Source organism: Pelodiscus sinensis, chromosome 1 (genome assembly GCF_049634645.1).
Source record: "Pelodiscus sinensis isolate JC-2024 chromosome 1, ASM4963464v1, whole genome shotgun sequence".
NCBI lineage: Eukaryota > Metazoa > Chordata > Testudines > Trionychidae > Pelodiscus > Pelodiscus sinensis.
Window position 1 is genome coordinate 126,250,530 of NC_134711.1, and position 17,520 is coordinate 126,268,049.

General features: G+C 44.0%; 1 protein-coding gene and 1 long non-coding RNA gene across 23 annotated transcripts in view; one reads left to right on the plus strand and one right to left on the minus strand.

The window, feature by feature from the left end:
- TSPAN11 (tetraspanin 11) overlaps window positions 1-17,520 on the minus strand; it is a 271,525-nt gene that overhangs the window by 69,437 nt on the left and 184,568 nt on the right. For 20 of the 21 annotated variants that reach the window (XR_012896381.1, XM_075900444.1, XM_075900518.1 and 17 more), the window contains one exon: window positions 8,788-8,874. The exons of the other annotated variant lie outside the window; for it this stretch is intronic. Coding sequence is in view for 19 of the 20 variants with exons in the window: in XM_075900444.1 (XP_075756559.1) it covers window positions 8,788-8,874 (87 nt within the window). In the remaining variant the exon portion in view is untranslated. The remainder of the gene's footprint in view (window positions 1-8,787; window positions 8,875-17,520) is intronic. 21 annotated transcript variants of the gene reach the window in all.
- The window catches only part of LOC142818748 (uncharacterized), a 60,683-nt gene that overhangs the window by 32,291 nt on the left and 10,872 nt on the right, over window positions 1-17,520 (plus strand). For both annotated transcript variants that reach the window (XR_012896400.1, XR_012896401.1), the window contains one exon: window positions 428-566. This is a non-coding gene — a long non-coding RNA (uncharacterized LOC142818748). The remainder of the gene's footprint in view (window positions 1-427; window positions 567-17,520) is intronic.

The window sequence follows — 17,520 nt, forward strand, 5'->3', positions numbered from 1 at the left end:
AAGCAGGGGAAGGCAGGAGGCTAGTGGAGCACCCACAGCGGGACACATCTCGAAGAACCACTGTCACTGTACAAAGTGAGTAACTCTTTCTTCTTCGAGTAGTTTCCCCATGGGTGCTCCACTCTGGGTGACTATAAAGCATTAGTCAGATTGTGGAGGTGGGCTTGGAGCCCTATTGTTGTCATGGACGATAATACTGTGTGTCTGATGGCCACATATGATGCTATGGAGGATGCAACAGCATAATGTTGTGCAAATGTATGGTCTGATGACCAAGTGGCTGCGTTGCAAATGTCCTGTAGAGGTACATTTTTGAGGAAAGTGGGTGTAGAGGATCTGGCTCTGGTGGAATGGGCCGTGATGGTGCCCAGTGGTTCTTTGCTCTCTTCTGCTGTTGATCAATATTTCTTTTACTCTTTCAGAGCAGGTGTTCTTGGTATCCAGGAGCCGTGAAGAAACCAAGCATGGAGGTGGACTTTATGGAGCTCGAGGTGAAGAATTGTGCAGTGATTCTGGGAGAGTTGAGGTGGAAAAGCATATGGAACTGTGACAGTCATTCTGAGGAGGTATGGATACCATGTCTGTCTCGAACACGCTGGTGCGATGAGAATCACTCGAGCTCCATCTGATTTTGATGATGACCTTGTGGAGAATGGGGGGGGGGGGGTGCATAGAGTAGCGGTGCGTCCTATTTGATGGCAAAAGCATCCCCCAGAGATTGCTTTCCTAAGGCTGCTCTGGAGCAATAAAGGTGGCATTTGCGATTGTTCCTGATCGCAAAAAGGTCTATGTCTGGTTGACCCCATCAGCGAAACACATAGTGAGGGTGTGTGTATCTATCTCCCATTCGTGGTGGTTGTAAAACTGGCAACTGAGGGTGTCTGCTGTCACATTTAACACCCCTGGGAGGTACACAGCAACGAGATAATCTGTTGTGCCAGGCACCAATTCTATAGCTTGAGAGCCTGTGTTCATAAGGACGAGGATCATGCACTGCCTTGCTGATTGATATAATACATGAAAGTGGTGTTGTCCATCATAATGTTGATAGTTTTGCGAACTATGTGGCGTAGGAAAAGCTGGTATGTGTACCATACCACTCTCAGTTCTAAAAGGTTGATATGGAGGGTTTGCTCTGTGAAAAACAATTTGCTCTAGGCCGTGAGGGCTCCTAGGTGAGCACCCAATCTCATGAGTGATGCATCGGTTGTAATGGTATGTATAGGAGTTAGCTGATGGACTGGAACGCCAGTTAAGACATTGTGTGGAATCGTCTACCAGTGCAAGGAGTTGAGGACCCGTGACAGAATGGTAACTGACTTGGAGAGCGGGTCTCTGGATGAGGTGTAAAGTGCAGCAAGCAAAGACTGAAGGAATCTCATGTGAAGCCTCACCAGCCTGACAACACAGGTTGTGGAGGCCATATGGTCCAAAATCATTAGGCATTCGCGAACAGTCGTGGTAGGAGTCACTCGTACTACCACTATGAGGTTGCATAGGGTGTTGAATCTGTGCATGGGCTGTAACGGTACTGATGTGTGCTCCTATAAATTCCAGCAGCTGTGTGGGATGGAACATGGATTTTTCATAATTTATATGGAAGCCGAGATGGAGTAAAAGGTTCATGGTAGTTTTGGTCATGTGCGTCGTTTCTTGGAGGGATGTGCCTTTTATGAGACAGTTGTCTAAGTATGGAAATATTATGAGCCCCTTACGACATAGGCATGTTACTACAATGGCTGATGTCTTGGAAAACACCCTGGGGGCCATTGAAAGGCCAAAAGGGAGCACTCGGTATTCATAGTGATGAACACCAACAGTGAACTGTAGAAAATGTCTGTGGGTGGGGTGGATTGTTATGTGGAAGTATGCATCTTGAAGGTCGAGAGCTGAAAGCCAGTCTCCTTGATCTAATGCTGGGATTATTGTTGCTAGGATCACCATCTTGAATCATAGATAAGCTATGTGATTGTTGAGCCTTTGTAAATCTAGAATGGGCCTCCATCCTCCATTCTTTTTCCACGTCAGAAAACAAGTTGAGTAGAACCCTTGGCCCTGGAACTCTGTTGGTACTGGTTCTATGGCACCTAGGAGGAGGAGGTGAAGCACCTCTTGCTGTAGGAGGGTCTCATGAGAGAGGTCCCTAAAGAGGGACGGGGAGGGAGGGTGGGTAGGAGGAAGAGAAATGAAAGGGATGGAGTAAGCATAGTGGATGAGGTCTATGTCCGATGTAATTTGAGCCCATTGTTGGAAGAAGGCGCAGAGGTCTTGAATTGTGGATAGGTGATTGATGGAGTAACCACAAGGAGAGTTTTTCTGGCTCCCAACTGAACCTTTAAATCTGCTGTTTGGTGGAAGGTTGAGCTGCTGCTGTTTGGTGTGACTGTTGATGTTGAGGCCTACGTCTTTGCTTTTGCCGAAAGTCATATCTTGATTGCTGCCTGTATGGCTCCCTACGTCTTTGGTAATTGGTATATCTGGCTCTCTTAAATGGGGACATGTACATCCCCAGGGTCCAGAGGGTGGTGCAAGAGTCCTTCATCGAGTGAAGTACTTCATCAGTTTTTGCAGCAAAAAGGTTGGTCTTCTACTTTCTGCTGCAAATCCCTAGGCACTCCTGATGGTTGGAGACAAGATATTCTCCACAACACAATTGCAGAGGCGGTGACACGTGTGGCTGTATCTGTCACATTCATCGCAGACTGTACAGCAGTGCGAGAAATTGTATGGCCCTCCTGCATAATGTCGAGGATAAGCTACTTATGTTCAGGTAAAAGTATTGTGTAAATTCTTGGAATTTAGAGTAATTTGAATAGTCATAATCTACTAACATGGCGGTATAATTCGCTGCTCTGAGGAGTAGAGTGGCCAAGGAATATACTTTGTGGCCAATTATGTCCATTCTTTTGTGGTCCTTGTCTTGTGGCATTGCCCTCATATTTGGTTGCCTGGCTTTGTGTCTAACCAAATCGACTACTAAGGCGTTTGGTGGAAAGCAGGAAAAAAGAAAATCCATTCCCTTTGGTGAGACAAAGTATTTTCGGTCCGCTCTCTTATTGGTTGAAGTGATGGATGCTGGGGTCTGCCAGATAATGTCTGCTGGGTCATGTTGGTGGTGGGGTAGTGGATATTATTGCCTTATTTGGCAAGGATAATGATTTATGGAGAGGGGATCTCTCTTCGCCTTCCGACAAAGAGTCCTTCATTTCAGCGTGGACCGGGGAGTTTGGAATAGTCATCGAGGTAGAAGGTTGGAGAGAACGAGGTGGCTCCCTGGATGTTACGGAACGTGTGATATGGCAACTCTTCGAATGAGGACGTGGATCCCATGATTGCCATTGCCCTGGGTAAGGGAGTGGCGGATATGTGTAATGAGGCGCATACCAAGGTATGCATATGTAGCAGGCCTAGTATCCCAAGACGGGGCGCTGTGTGCCGGACTGGAGTGCTGGGAAGAAAAATGGCTCTGTGGTTCAATGCCATCTTCACTTGGGGAGCGAGAGAGATTTGGCAATCTGCGAGAGTGCACAGATTGTATTGAGGAACCTGGGGATACCAGTGCCAGTAAAGGGTGGCTCCTGACAGGGGCATCATGTAGTCAATGGTCTTGGGATGGTGCAGAGGTTCTTATATTACTCGGTGCCGTGGGAGAGGGTTGTGCTGATGGTCCGGAGGAGGCATATCAGCACGGGGTCTCTTTGGTGCCGACTTTCGTGCCGATTGAGTTGGGTGTTTTGGTGCCGAGCTGCGTCTGTGGTGGCCAGATGGTGCGGACAGTGCAGTCAGTGCCGCTTGTTTTTGCTTGAGCTCTGAGTGTGCTCTCTTGTGCGGTGCTGGCATCTTGGGCAGCATTGTGCCCAATGTGCTGGGTCTGTTCATAGTGCTGACTTTCGAGGCAATCAGTGCCAAGGGCAAGGATCGGACTTGGGGATAGTCTCAATTGTGAGACAGACTTGCCAGAAGAGGGGACATGATTTGTCCATACCTTTTGACTCAGATGGTGGTTTTGAGGCACTTAGGTAGTCCTCTGAAGGTGGCTGGAGAGACCTTTCATAGAGGAAGGTCTTTAGTCTGTTTGGATCTGAAGACTATAACAACTTATTGATTTCTCCTCCCTCCTGCCCACCGCACAAGTCTCCATGGGTGGTGAGTATAAAAGGCCTGGGGAGGCTTAGCCTCCCCAAATGGCCAGTCTGTTGCTTTCGGAGAGCACCCTAGTTATGACTCCACTTGCGCTCTGCCCTCAGGCCCTACTTCCACTTGCTCTTTTCTCCCTCCCCTCCTCTCCTCCCCATTTCACTCTGCCTGCATGGGGCCCTCAGAAGAGAGGGCGAAGAGGCATGTATGAGTGGTGAGTGGCCAGCGAATGGGCAGGAGGGCCCAGGGGAAGGGATTGGGGGTGCCCAGCCTCCCCAAATGGAGGAGTCACGGACCACTCATGCAGTTTTCCTTTAAACCAAATGTTACAAACATGAGCTTTTTAGAGGTGAAGGTTCCTGATTTGATTCTAGCTGAAGACCACAGTATTTGTATGTAATACATACTACCACGGTTCATTATGGGAGGGATTTTCAAAAACTCACATCAATGGCCTGCTGCTCTGGTAACGAAAATGGGAGTTTCAACACTGATTTCAGGGCTAGGACAGCATTAAGTGCTTTTAAGTATCCCACTCTATCTGTACATAGGGTCTAAAGCTAGTAAGGTTTTTTTTAAAATTGATGTTCTAAATAAAAGTTAACTTTCTGACACACAACATTTCTTATTCCCCCAGTTTTTAAGAGTTTTTAAACCGATCTAAATTTCGACTTGAGCAACAGGAAGAGGAAGACAGAACTTTCAAGTATAAAGGATGTGAGGGTGTCTTCCAAGAGACTGTTTTAAACAAAAAACTCTATTCATTGACAAAAAGAAGCTGCTAGTCAGTGTCTGGGACAGGAATAGACTGCCTTCAAATAGGCATAGGGAGTGTTCTGCTCATGCTGGCAACACGGATGCTGACATCTTTGTTGCCTTCACAGCATGTCTAGTTAGCGTTTCAGCTTGCTCGCAGGGAGGTTAAGGGGCTAAAAGGCACATTGGTTGAGATGTGCGCATTCAAATGAAGAAAATCCAACTCCAGGCTTTGCAGGCTAAAGTTACTGGTACAGAAGTGAAAGGACCTCAAAAGATCATCTAGTCGAGTGTTTCTTAACCAGTGGTACAGTACCTTTAGGGGTATTTGAGAGAAATCTGGGGGGGGTACGTCAACAGCTGAAATTTGGAGAAAACTGAATTTTTGTTTTAAGTTTTACAGCACTTTATTATTTTTGTACTTTTTACACCCAAAAATTTCACCACCGCCCGGCTACAATTAAGTTGTTTAAACAAATGTGTTGCAAAGGTAGAAAAAAATTGTGTGTCTGAAAACTGTAGGTACTGGGAGTACTTTTTTTTTTTTTTTTTTAAAGAGGTACGTTATAAAAAAAAGATTGAGAAACACTGATGTAGTCCATTTGCCCATGCAGATGCAGAGCCAAGTATACCTAAGTTCTGTCAGACAGGTGTTTTTCTTGACTATTTAAAAAAATTTTCCAATGCCAGAGATTCCACAATCTCCTTAGATAATCTGTTCTAGTGTTCAAACTAGAATTTAGATACTAGGAAAAACTTTCTAACTATAATCTAAATCTCCTTTGCTGCAAATTAAATTGATTACTTCTTGTCCTACCCTCAGTGAACACAGAGAAAAAAAATGGTCTGTAACTATTGTTATTCAAGACATGGAGTGGACATGAGCAACACATTAGGGGCATGTGGATTGTGTGCACTGTTGTCAGAGATTTTTCCCTCAGTGATATCTGTCAGGCTGACTCTAGTGCCCGCTGGAGCTCATGTGCTAGTATAAGGGGCATTGCTGGCCCTGTACTGTTTCAGTTCCTTCCTGCTGGCTAATTCCAACAGAAGGGTAGCAGCATGGGTCGTGGAATGGACATAAGCAAAACATCTCAACAAACAACAGTTATGCACTGTAGCGTGGACACAGCCTGCTTTTTGCTGTGGCATGAAGCTATATATGCCCTACGCACTTCCACCGGTGGTGTGTGTTGTAGACACCTTGCAGGAGCCTTGTGGGAATAGCACAACAGCAAGCATTTTAAAAGCATAAGCTTGAATGCAGCCACCATATGTTATTTAAAACATGTCTGAGGAATCAGTAGGAACTTGACTTTCTCCCAGGACCTCTTCCTACACAAAAAGACAACCAAATGCATAGCTTCCTTATCTTTGACTAAATCTTCTAAAGAGTATGTGCATTTTGAACATGTCGGTCAGTCTGGTCACTCTCCCTAGAAGAGAGAGAGAGAGAGAGCTGCCAGGTCCTTCTGTAAAGGCTTGGGAGACTGAAGAGGGAAAGGATGGTTGGGAGGAGTCATGCCTGCTGATATTCAAGACCAAGCTAAACTCAAAAGTCAGACTTCCTTCCTGGCTAGGTTATGTTGGATACATTTAACATTCTTGGAAAGAAAAAATGTCTTTGTTTTTTCCCCTGGATATTAAAAATAATCCTTTTACTGCGATTTTTTTTTCTGGAGACCACTCGATTCAATATTCAGTGTGAAATTCTTTTACTATAAGTTCCAAAGGAAGACAGAACCATGTTGAGCTCTTCCTCAGTTGTGGAATCTGGAAGATTTCTAGGGACAAGCTCCAATAACCCAGATTTTTTCCTCTCTCTTTTCCATTCACTACAGTGTCCATTTTGGAAAGTGAATGTGCAGTTTTGTAGCTAGCATTAGGAGTACACCCTTTCATCTCTGTCAATAACGGGTAATCAGAATTATTTCCCTTAACACTACTGCTAAAATGACTAAAGATGGGATAGGGCCACACACCATTTTCTGGAGTGCATTGTGAAATACCAACTTTACTTATCAGTAACCACTGAAGGAGGGAAACAAACAAGCCTATTTCCCATTTTGACAAATTTACGATTAGTGGACAAGAGATGTCCACATCCAAAATCATTTTGCATCAGAAGTACTGCAACCATAAATTCTGAGAAGACTCCTGAATATTTAATGCCAGAGGATTAGTAACAACTTGTACTGAACAAAGAACTGAAGGAAAAAAATTGCCCCCATGTGTTCAAGCTTAATAGCAACATGCCTCTATATAAGCAACAGATAATAAATTAGCTGCTCCAGGGTTCACATGGAATTTCTGATATTTCCCCTGATCTCTACAAACATCTCAGATCTAAGACTTCCTGTCTTTTTTTCCTCTGCCAAGTTCCAAGCTTGTGAAACATAAAAGGGAAGTTTTGCTAGACCATTGAGCAGAAAAGTACATGTCATTCTGCTATAAGAACCTGAGAGAAATGGAATCTAACACCAATATTCCAGATGGGAGAAAATATTTTCCAAGGGAGCAGAATTGTCTAATGGTTAAAGCACAAGAGATAGAAAAACTTGCCTTATAGTGATTGACTGAAGGATCTAGTTAGTTTAACAAAGAGAATTAAGGGGTGACCTGCTCACAGTCTAAAATTACCTGCCTAGGAAACATATCTCTGATAATAGATTTCTCAGTCAAACAGAAAGATATAATATGACCTAGTGGCTCAAAAGTGAATTCAGACTGAAAATAAGGCATAGATTTTTAACAGGGAGAGTCATTTACCATTGGAATAATGTATTGAGGACCATGGTAGATTCTTCATCACTGAATATTTTAATATCAAGATTGAATTGGTTTTATTTTTAAATGATATATGCTAATTCAAAAGGAATTCTTTTGGGGAAGTTCTCTAGCCAGTGCTATACAGGATATCAGACTAGTGTTCCCTTCTGGCTTTGGAATATAAGCATCTATGAAAAACAAAAGTCTGGGTTCTGTTCCTAGTAGTCAGTGACTTACTCTGTGATCTTGGGAAGGGAAAAAAGCAAATTAGGAGGATAAGAGGATACTGCTGCCTCCTTTCCACTACAGCTGATTGCAGACAGTTTTCTTATTGGTTAAGACAACCCAGCTATTTGCCACTTGAATAGTGTCAACTAGCGCTATCCCTAGATGCCTGAAATGATTTGTCATTCTCTTTCTGTTTCAGTTAATTGTTCCATTCACAAGAGAGACGGGGAAGCTTGTTTCCCAAATAAACTTTCCCTCCCACAGACAGGAAATGAGGTCAAGAAATCCATCCATCCTTCCCTCAGAGTTGAAGGAACTAATTGTCATAGTGGGCTGTTCTCTACCTATCACCCATACATGATGTTCTCACAGAGAAAACTTTGCTACTGTATCTGCTCATTTTCTCTCTCTCTTTTTTTTAAATAAAGAAAGTGGTTTAAACTGGCCTCAAAAGCCACTCAGTTAGTTAAAAGAGTGCTGTGCGATTCACTGTTCAATAAAACAAAACCCCCCCAGGAAAACCCTGTTAGAAGAAACTATGGGCCAGATCATCATCAAGAGAAGCCTAAGTCAGAGGTACTAAATTTGAAAACCTTATATTTCCTATTTATGCCAACCACAGCTGCATGATCAGCTACTGGATTAAGATCTCATAGTTTAAAAAAAAGCAAGCTTTACATACAAATCCAGATGATATTATGTGCAATATCTAAAAGACAAGTGACAGAAAAGCACACCAAGGTCTTGTGGATGCTAGACTTATTTTCCTAAAATCTTCTGAGGCTCCTGCCACCAGTTCACCTTCCTCAGTGGTAACATGAAGTACAAACAAGGTACTGGGGCTGCAGGTGTGAGTTGGAACAATAAACCAGGGTTCAATTTGCTGGGGGGACTTACCTGAAGACAAGCTATTCCTATGCCAACAGCTCCCATTATCAAAAGATGATCTGCCAGGAACTGTTCCAGTTTAGTAATGCATCCTCCCTGCAAGCAAAATCACTGTGTTTACTATGTGGGATAATAAAACAGTGTTGACAAGATTTCCTCCCCATTTCCTCCCCCTCTTATCCAGCTTTTATAGTTGTTAGAGACAGGAAATTAAAGCTCTTTAGTGTGTGTAGTGCTACAGCCTATATCCTCAAAATCAAAAGGAATGAGGACAGGGTAGGGATGTATTAGTATAGCCGATTAACTAATTAAGCAAAAGCTTATAGGTTAATGCTATAGACCAATGGTCTCCAACCTTTTTAAGCATAAGATCATTTTTTGAATTTAAGTGCAATCCAGGATCTACCTCAAACCCAAATACCCTTGCCCTGCCCATTCTCCAAGGCCCCGCCCCTGCTCACTCCATCCTTCCTCTCTTTCACCAGACTGGGGCAGAGGGTTGGGGCACAGGTCTAGTCTTGGAGATTTGGAGTGTGAGGGGGCTCTTCGCTGAGCCTGGGGCAGGGGGCTGGGATACAGGAGGGGACTCGGGGAACAGGCTCTGTAAGAGTGTGGGGATCCAGGGGGCTCATAGCTGGGGTGGGGCTTGGGTGCAGCAGGGGGTTCGTGACTGGGGCAGAGGTTCGGAGCTGGCTCTATCTGGACACTGCTGATCACAGGTGGCTCCTGGGCGGTGATGCAGTGGGGCTAAGACAGGCTCACCCCTGCCCCGGCCCTGCCCCATTCTCCAAAGCAGTCAACAAACTCCATCCTTCCCAAGCCCTGTTGTCCCCCCCCCCCCCAATTCTATGGAGATAGAATACAGGGTCCTATCTCCTCTGCCCTGCCCTGCCCAGCAAGCAGGAGGACCCCAGGGAGGGGCAGCTCCAAGGCAAAGGGCGGGAGTTGCACAGCAGTGGGGGGAGGGGCACCTGAAGTGCTGTGCTTGATAGCCTCTTGGCCAAACCAGTCAGGATCACCTGTCAGAGGCTCTAAGATCTACCAGTAGATCCCGACCTACTGGTAGGTGACCATCGCTACAGACTATACGCATTTCCCTCTCTCCCTCCGCCAGTAAATTTTGTAGCAGGCTGGCCAGCAGCCTAGCTCAGTCCCCACTTGTGCCAGGTCCAGGACTTCCAACTGCTGCAGCTCTGCATTTAAGTGCATTAGAAGCCAGGCGGGCAGGCAGCCTGACTCAGTCCCAGCTTGTGCTGGGTCTGGAACCTACACTCGCTGTGGCTCTGCATTTAATTGTATTAGAAGCCAGGCAGGTAGGCAGCCCTGCTCAGTTCCAAGAGCTCAGACCCACCCCCCACTCTGGATAGAAATTCAGGGCGACATGCAGCTGGTCCGTGAAGGGAGCTGCTTTTTAAAATGGTTCCCCTTGCGGAGCAACTTCCGCCTGGCATCCTGCGCTGCTGCCTCTGATACAGGCACTGGCTGTCAGTCCTACCCCTGGGGACTATAGAATAGTCGAGTAACCGATAAGAATTCATGAGGTTAATTGACTATTCAATTATCCGATATTTAACATCCCTAGACGGAGAAAATATTCCACACTGACAGTAAAGCCAGAGAAGGTCAATTCTATTTGCTGTGAAGGTTTTTAACTCCACAAACAGTAAACAGCATGCCCAAACTTGAATCCTCTCTGCAAGTCTTGGGATTTGTAGATTGCTAGCTGCCTAGTGGTCATAGCAACTTTAGGACTCAACATGTGCTTTATAGGGAGTTTATTATTTTGTGTGAATCTTGTGCTGTTAAAGAATAATCACATGCTTGGTTCTGTGCAAAATATCTGTGTGTGTAACATGTTTTACACTTACCATGGGACTCCTGAGGGAGTTTAATGGCTCACATAGTTGTGGGTGTCTAGGAGAGGGTGTGTTTGAGCTAAGGGGGAGTCTGAAGGGTCACTACTGGGTCCAACGGGGCAACAGCTGGACAGAAGCTTTCAGGAAGAGTTGCCAGACAAAGGGTCTGTGCCCTGAGAATATGCCTAGGGATCTCATACAGATTGAGACAGATACAGAAGAGGCACTGACAGGAGTGGCAACCCACAGAAACACAGGCATCTCTTTTAAGTAATAGTAGTTTAGATGGAGCATGTGCAAAACCCCACCCATGATTTTCACCAGAGCACTGAGCACTAACAAATCTCTGAGGGGGCATAACACTACTGGGAGAAGTATGCAAACCCCATTTCCCCTTATTTACAGGTTATAGGCTTTTTGCTGCCCTTTCACTGGAGAGGGGCAAAATGCTGCCATTTGCCCTATCAAGAGCATGTCACAAATCTGCTCACTTTTCCCTATAACATACAAATATTAAAGGCATATGTGCATGTCATGTATTTGTTCCAAATGCTTTAACTGGGGCAAATGTACTTTCCTTCCACACTGGATGTCATTTTCACTATTTAAAGTAGTCAGAATCGACAGCTTCTTGCTAAATCTAGTGGTTGCCATACAGAGCCACCAACTGGTTGGAACACTCGCTGCTGTGGAGATTACACTATTGGATACCTTCAAACACACTTTCTTGTTAGTGACATTCCAGTAAGCTTATTTGGAACATGGACTCAAAGCAGAGATGTTGAAATTCCATTCTAGTAACAACAGAACAAAGGCTGAGAGCTGAATGTTCCCCAGCAACTGTGTGATAATAAAAACTAAGAATGGCAGAGCTCATTTTTCAGCATGCATGCTGAAGAGAAAAAACAGAAAAATGACTGTACAAAAATGGCACTTTCCTAATTAACTGATCTCCTCTTTCTGTGTATTTAGAATAATTTTTCACTGAAGTCAGCAGATGTTTGGAATGTATTGCATTTTTATTCGCACTAGTCCTGCACAGCCAACACAGCTTGGGAAGAGGGAGCTGGAGTCTATTTTTTCCTATGTATCATCAACTGATTTATTTACTCATTTCCAATCAGTGACACCTGTGCAAATCCATGGACGACAAATGATTTGCACTGGTGTTGCTGAGGGCATGATTTGACTTGCAGAACTCGTATTTCTTATTATTTGCACTGAGATAGCACTCAAGCCCCACACATGGACCTGAACTCCACTGTACAAACACAGACCACTAAGTCCCTGCCCTGAGACGCTTACAATCTACTTGGTCACATAATAGACTTGATGCATCTCTCACTTTCAATAGTGTAAATCAGGAGTAACTCCACTGAACCCAAAGGACTCGTACCAGTGTGTAAGAGGAGCAGGACCGTCAAGCATAGCATAGGCCATGGCATGGAAACTTTCCACACTTCTGCTTACCAGCATGCCTCAGTCCACAATGGTGTCAGTGTTGTTAAGAGACTAGAGCAATGTATTATGTTTCTGGAGTGTTTTGTCTTAAATGGAAACTTTTTTTTTTAAAGATTGCATAGAATTAAACTAGTAACTAGTCACAAATCACATCATATTTTGGGTTCATATGGATTTTTTTAAAGGTCCTCGGTTTATCCCCCCTCCTCCCGCACTGCAACAGGACTGATTTTTATTTTCCCTAACACATTTTTATTATCCAGTTTAGAAAAGTCTCAGTGCCACAAATGCAAAGTAGTAACCTGAGCATTCAAAATGAAGTTTCACTCTGAAAAGTGACTCTAATAATGGCATTTGGGGGAGGTTTTCCAATATTATTGCCGGTCACTGACTCCTGATTAGTTGTGCTTTGTATTCAAATAAAAACCTGTCAGACCCACAAACTCTACCTGGGAGCTGAGAAGCAAGCTGGATGCTTCTATTCACACAAATCAGCAACCCTAACAGAGGATTTTACAAGCCAAGGCTATCTAGCCAACCCTTTTCACTAGCATTATATTCACTTTAAAGGTGACCTACAAAGGAAAAAAAGTGAGTCTGCTGCCTTTTTGGCTTCATTATCATGCAGAGAGAAGGCCTGAAAGGCATTAGATTTATTTAATACTGGTTTGGTCCATCAAATTTACCCTAGAAAACCCTATAGATGCCAAAAGATCAAGTAGAATTAGGGCAGGGAAAACACTAAGGATGTGAAACCTAAGCACTTTAGCAGATAAGTGATTTTTAATCAAGCTGTTCCAAATTCTGTGTTTTCTTAAATTTAAATTCATTTAACTCAAATACCTCAAAAAACAGTTGTGAGGAAAGTTCTTTTAAGTGAAGATTTATATACCCACAATATGCTCATCCTGCTGATTAAAGGCTGAGATAGCTCCCAACCTACCAGTCTAGTTCTCTGATTATTTGAAGAAGCCTTCCAGCGAGGAACAGGGAAAAGGAGATTTGATATTCCTGATATTTTTAGAGGAAAAAATGAACAGAAAATATCCCCTTTCTATTTATATTTTTAATAAAAACTCAAGTCCTTCTTTGTACATGATAGTGAACCTAAACATAGGCACATGTATTGTGAATGACTGACAACTGCTGTGACACCAAATCTAAAACTGACTCAATCGCTATGATTGGGTGGCACAGTCTTAAAGCAGCTTCTGGGCTGGGGGGGGGGGGGGGGGGAGAATGAGGAGGGGGGATAATAAAGTAATGAGAACTGAATTTTGATTGACCAATTGTCTCCCACCCACAGAAGCATATCCATTCAGGTAACTTTTTAAAGTGCTGATTTGTCAGCGTCAACTGGTAAGCTAAGGACCTATATTTTCTTCTATTCTTCAATGTCTAGAAATGGATTTTCATCCATTAATTCTGGAAGCAAGCATTAAATGAATGTGTATTAAAAATAAGGTTTATAAAGTGACACAGTACTTTGTAGCATGCACAGTACAGTATTTTGTTGCCACTTGTAATGCAAAACCAGAAGCAGAGAAAAGCTTAGGAAAAATGTTGGCTTTGGAGTTTTAAGGGGATTCTGTGCAAAGAATCAAGTTTTAAAATTAGTTTCTGCTGTTGGATGTAACGCACACTGTGCCAGAGAAAGCAGCAGTGTGAAACAGTGAGTTATTTTGGTGTTAAAAGAAAGAGAGAAACCCTACCCCAGGAGGTAGTTATGTAATTCTTTTTTGCTTCCGTCAATGCAAAGTACAGCAGGGACTTAAAAAAAATGAAAACAGCCTAGACTTTAATACTTTCAAGTCCCTTTATTGCCTCTCTCATGTTTATCATTAAACAACTGCAAATATTGGCACTGAATTTAAGATCAGTTGAATTTCTAGCCTGCAAGCAAAGACTGAAGTATGAATATCTCTGAAGCATCTGGCCAGCATTCACAGAAAGACTTCTAAAGCGATGTTTTTAACAAAATCTGTAACTAGGTTTCTTAAATATCACCTCCATATGTCTGAGTCTGGTCCACAAGGAGGATTCTCAGTACTTGTTCATTCTGTAGTCAGTGCTGTTTAGATAGGGAAGATGTGTGGACTAGTGGACAGACTGCAGGACTAGAATGAGAACCTTTTCTCCGAATTTTCAAACCTCCATTCCTGAAGTCAGACTCCTAAAACCATTTATAGTTGGGCAACAAAAATGATTAGGGGTTTGGAACAGGTCCCATATGAAGAAAGATTAAAAAGACTTGGACTTTTCAGCTCAAAAAAGAGGAGAGTAAAGGGGGGATATGAGAGAGGTCTATAAAATCATGACTGGTGTGGAAAAATTGAATAAGGAAAAGTTATTTACATAGTCCCACAATGAAAGAACTAGGGGTCACCAAGGCTAGACTACATGGCTCCAGAGATGAGGCATAGAGGATCTGAAGACAAAGCATTCTGGGGTCAGCAGATCCCTGTCTAAACTTCCGCGCTGTGCCGACAAACAGCTGATAGGCCCAGCACGGTGGCCATTTTGATTTAAATGAAGCAACGATTATTTAAATCGCAGCTTCGTTTCCCTTTATCATCCTGCCTCATCTACATTGCTCCGTCGACGGAGCCATGTAGTCTAGACACACCCCAAATGAAATTAACAGGCAGTAGGTTTAAAACAAACAGAAGGAAGTTTTTCTTCACTCAGTGCACAGTCAATCTCTGGAACTCCTTGCCAGAGGATGTGGTGAAGGCTAGGACTTTAACAGGGTTCAAAAAAGAGCTAGACAGATTCATGCAGGTAACCTCAGTGATCCCTCAATGGCTAATAGCCAGGATAGGTAGAAATGGTGTCCCTAGCCTCTGTTTCTCCGGAGGTGGGTGACAGGGGAGGGATCACCTGAGGATTACCTGATGTGTCCCCTCCCTCCGGGGCATCTGGTATTGGCCACTGTCGGCAGACAGGATACTGGGTTGAATGGGATCATTGGTCTGACCCAGTATGGCCGTTCTTATGTATAGAATCCTAAATACCAAGTGGGCTGATTTTCAAAACAGCTGCACATTAATGGGAGATGCAAGTGTTAAGCATTTTGGAAAATTAGGAAATTTTTATTTGGGAGCCTAAATATGGCTGTGGAAATCCAACATTATGTCCATAGATCTGAAAATGTTTGACCTATGGGCTCTATACCTGTCTCTTTAACTGATACACTGAGTGTCACTGAGGAGGCCACTGATCCTAAGCATGACATCTGTTCTCCACATCTAAACGGGGTTGGAGACAGAGAGAGGGAGGGAGAGAGAGACAGACTGTGTCTAAGACACAGGGACCGTGACACATGTTTGTGTGTAACAGTGTGTGGTAAAAAGACAGGGCAAGTATTTGGTACAGTATGTGTGTACAGTGATTGCGTGAGCACATGAGGCAGAGAGACAGTGTGTGGCACAGAGTGTGTGTTTGTGTATGAGAGAGAGTGAGAGCTGGCTGCTGGAGAAGTCTTAGGAACAGTGCACTGCCTCTTTAAGAAGCTTTCCTCTCATTCACCATTCATCCCTCAGACTGGAGCAGCTCTCCTATGTGTCCCTCTCCCAAACCCCTTCAATGCAGAGATGGGGTACAGGGGCGAGAGGACACTCTGACAACAGCATTCCCCTCTCATGGTCTCTCCCCCCCACTCCCCAGAACAGCTAGCAGGAAAGTCCTGGGAGCAGCTCAGCTGCAGGACAGAGCAAGGTGGAGGAGGGGCAGCTGAACACACACTGCCACTGCCGGCTTTGGCTTTACGTATGCATGCTCTGCTAATCAGCTACGTAGGCTGGATAGAAATGTTGGGTGAGCTGTGTTTTGCCCACCCCTGAGGTAGATACTGATAGATCTCTGTGGAAAGTTCTACAACCTGGAGAGAAAGTTCCACAATCTTCTCCATCCGCAGCTTTCAGATCAGCTCCTCATCTCTAGGTTTGCTCTTTTGTTTAGTAGGTAACCAGTCCATTTTTCAGTTCCTGAGCATAATCAGACTTATAGATGGGACACAGTGTCTTCATAGTTGAGTTTACAACCAACTGCCATTATAAACTCCAGCTTTAGTCCACTCTCTCCAATCAGAATGACTTGGGAAATGGGTCGGGCCTGAAAATGGCCAGATCGGTCGTCAAAGTTTGAGCAAAGTGCAACACATTTGAATTACAGATCAGTAACACAGTTTCCAATTTGAATTTTTGACTTATTTCCTGTTTCTTTTCTTCCCTCTGGTGTGAAAAGCTATTTGCTACTTCTTCAAAGCTCCTTGAGAACTCATGCCTCAGCAATATGAGAAGAAAACAGACTGTTAGTTATAATTTTTGTTGCAGCTGTGAGCCAAGTTCTCCCCCCACTGATGGCAATGGGACTTTTTTTCCCCCTCACTAAGCAGGACCAGAATTGTTCAAATTTGTCAACAGTTGATGCTGATTTTGGGCACCTCCACTTTTGGATATGCAGCTTGAAATGCCTTGGACCTACTATAACGGGTCCCTTTTATCTACTGTCTCTTGATACGTATTAACTGTTATTTTCCCTATTAGCAGTATCTTGATGATTTTGGGAATCTGAACTTATGAAAACTGGTCTATGCTATGAAGTTGTTAGGGGATTGTTGCATAATGGAACCCACCATTTGCTGACAAGGACTGTATCTCTACAGTGGTGAGTTGTTAGAGGTTAGTGGTCACTATTCAGGTGGAAGCACCTTGGGACAACAGTTTAGCTCAAACTTTCCTATTTCTTATCTGCAGGGAGCTGGTGTTAGCTGAATGGAAAATACCAGCAAAGGAACCACAAGTTGGTAGGGAGAAACAAACTCAAGAGATGCACTGAGACAGGACTAGGAAGCTTTGAGAAGAAGGGGGTAGGAGAAAAGACGGACAAGGCTGTTACAGAAGGAAATGGGGTAGGATGACCTGTTCCACACTGCTATTCAGCAATGGTCAGAAGGGCCAAGTTTGGAAAGAGAAAGCTCCATGTTTTTGAAGAGAAGTCATACAACTGAAAGACAAGATCCTGGGCATCCCAAGGACTTTGACCAAGCCCAAAGAATTCTCCAGAGTGTCAAGGGAATAAGACAGGGCAATGTGGAGAGGGGCATTCATTATTTTGTCTACATATGTGTATCCCCATGCTGTCAAGTAAAGAGAAATAGTGTTTTAGACTCCTGTGAAAAGTCCATCCATGTGCCCCTAGAGAGGTAAAGTAGACAACCAGAGCTCCCACATGTCTGGAGTTCTGGGAAAAGCTACAAGAGTCTGAGGGGTCAATAATGGACCCCAGGCTTAGGCAATTGGACTGCAAGCTCTCAGAAGGGGGTGCTATGCAGAGGATCTATACCTTGAGAGTGTACCTAGAGATGCCAAGTCTGGGACAGTGCCTGGAAACTATTCAGACTATGGAGGCTTAAAGCAGATGG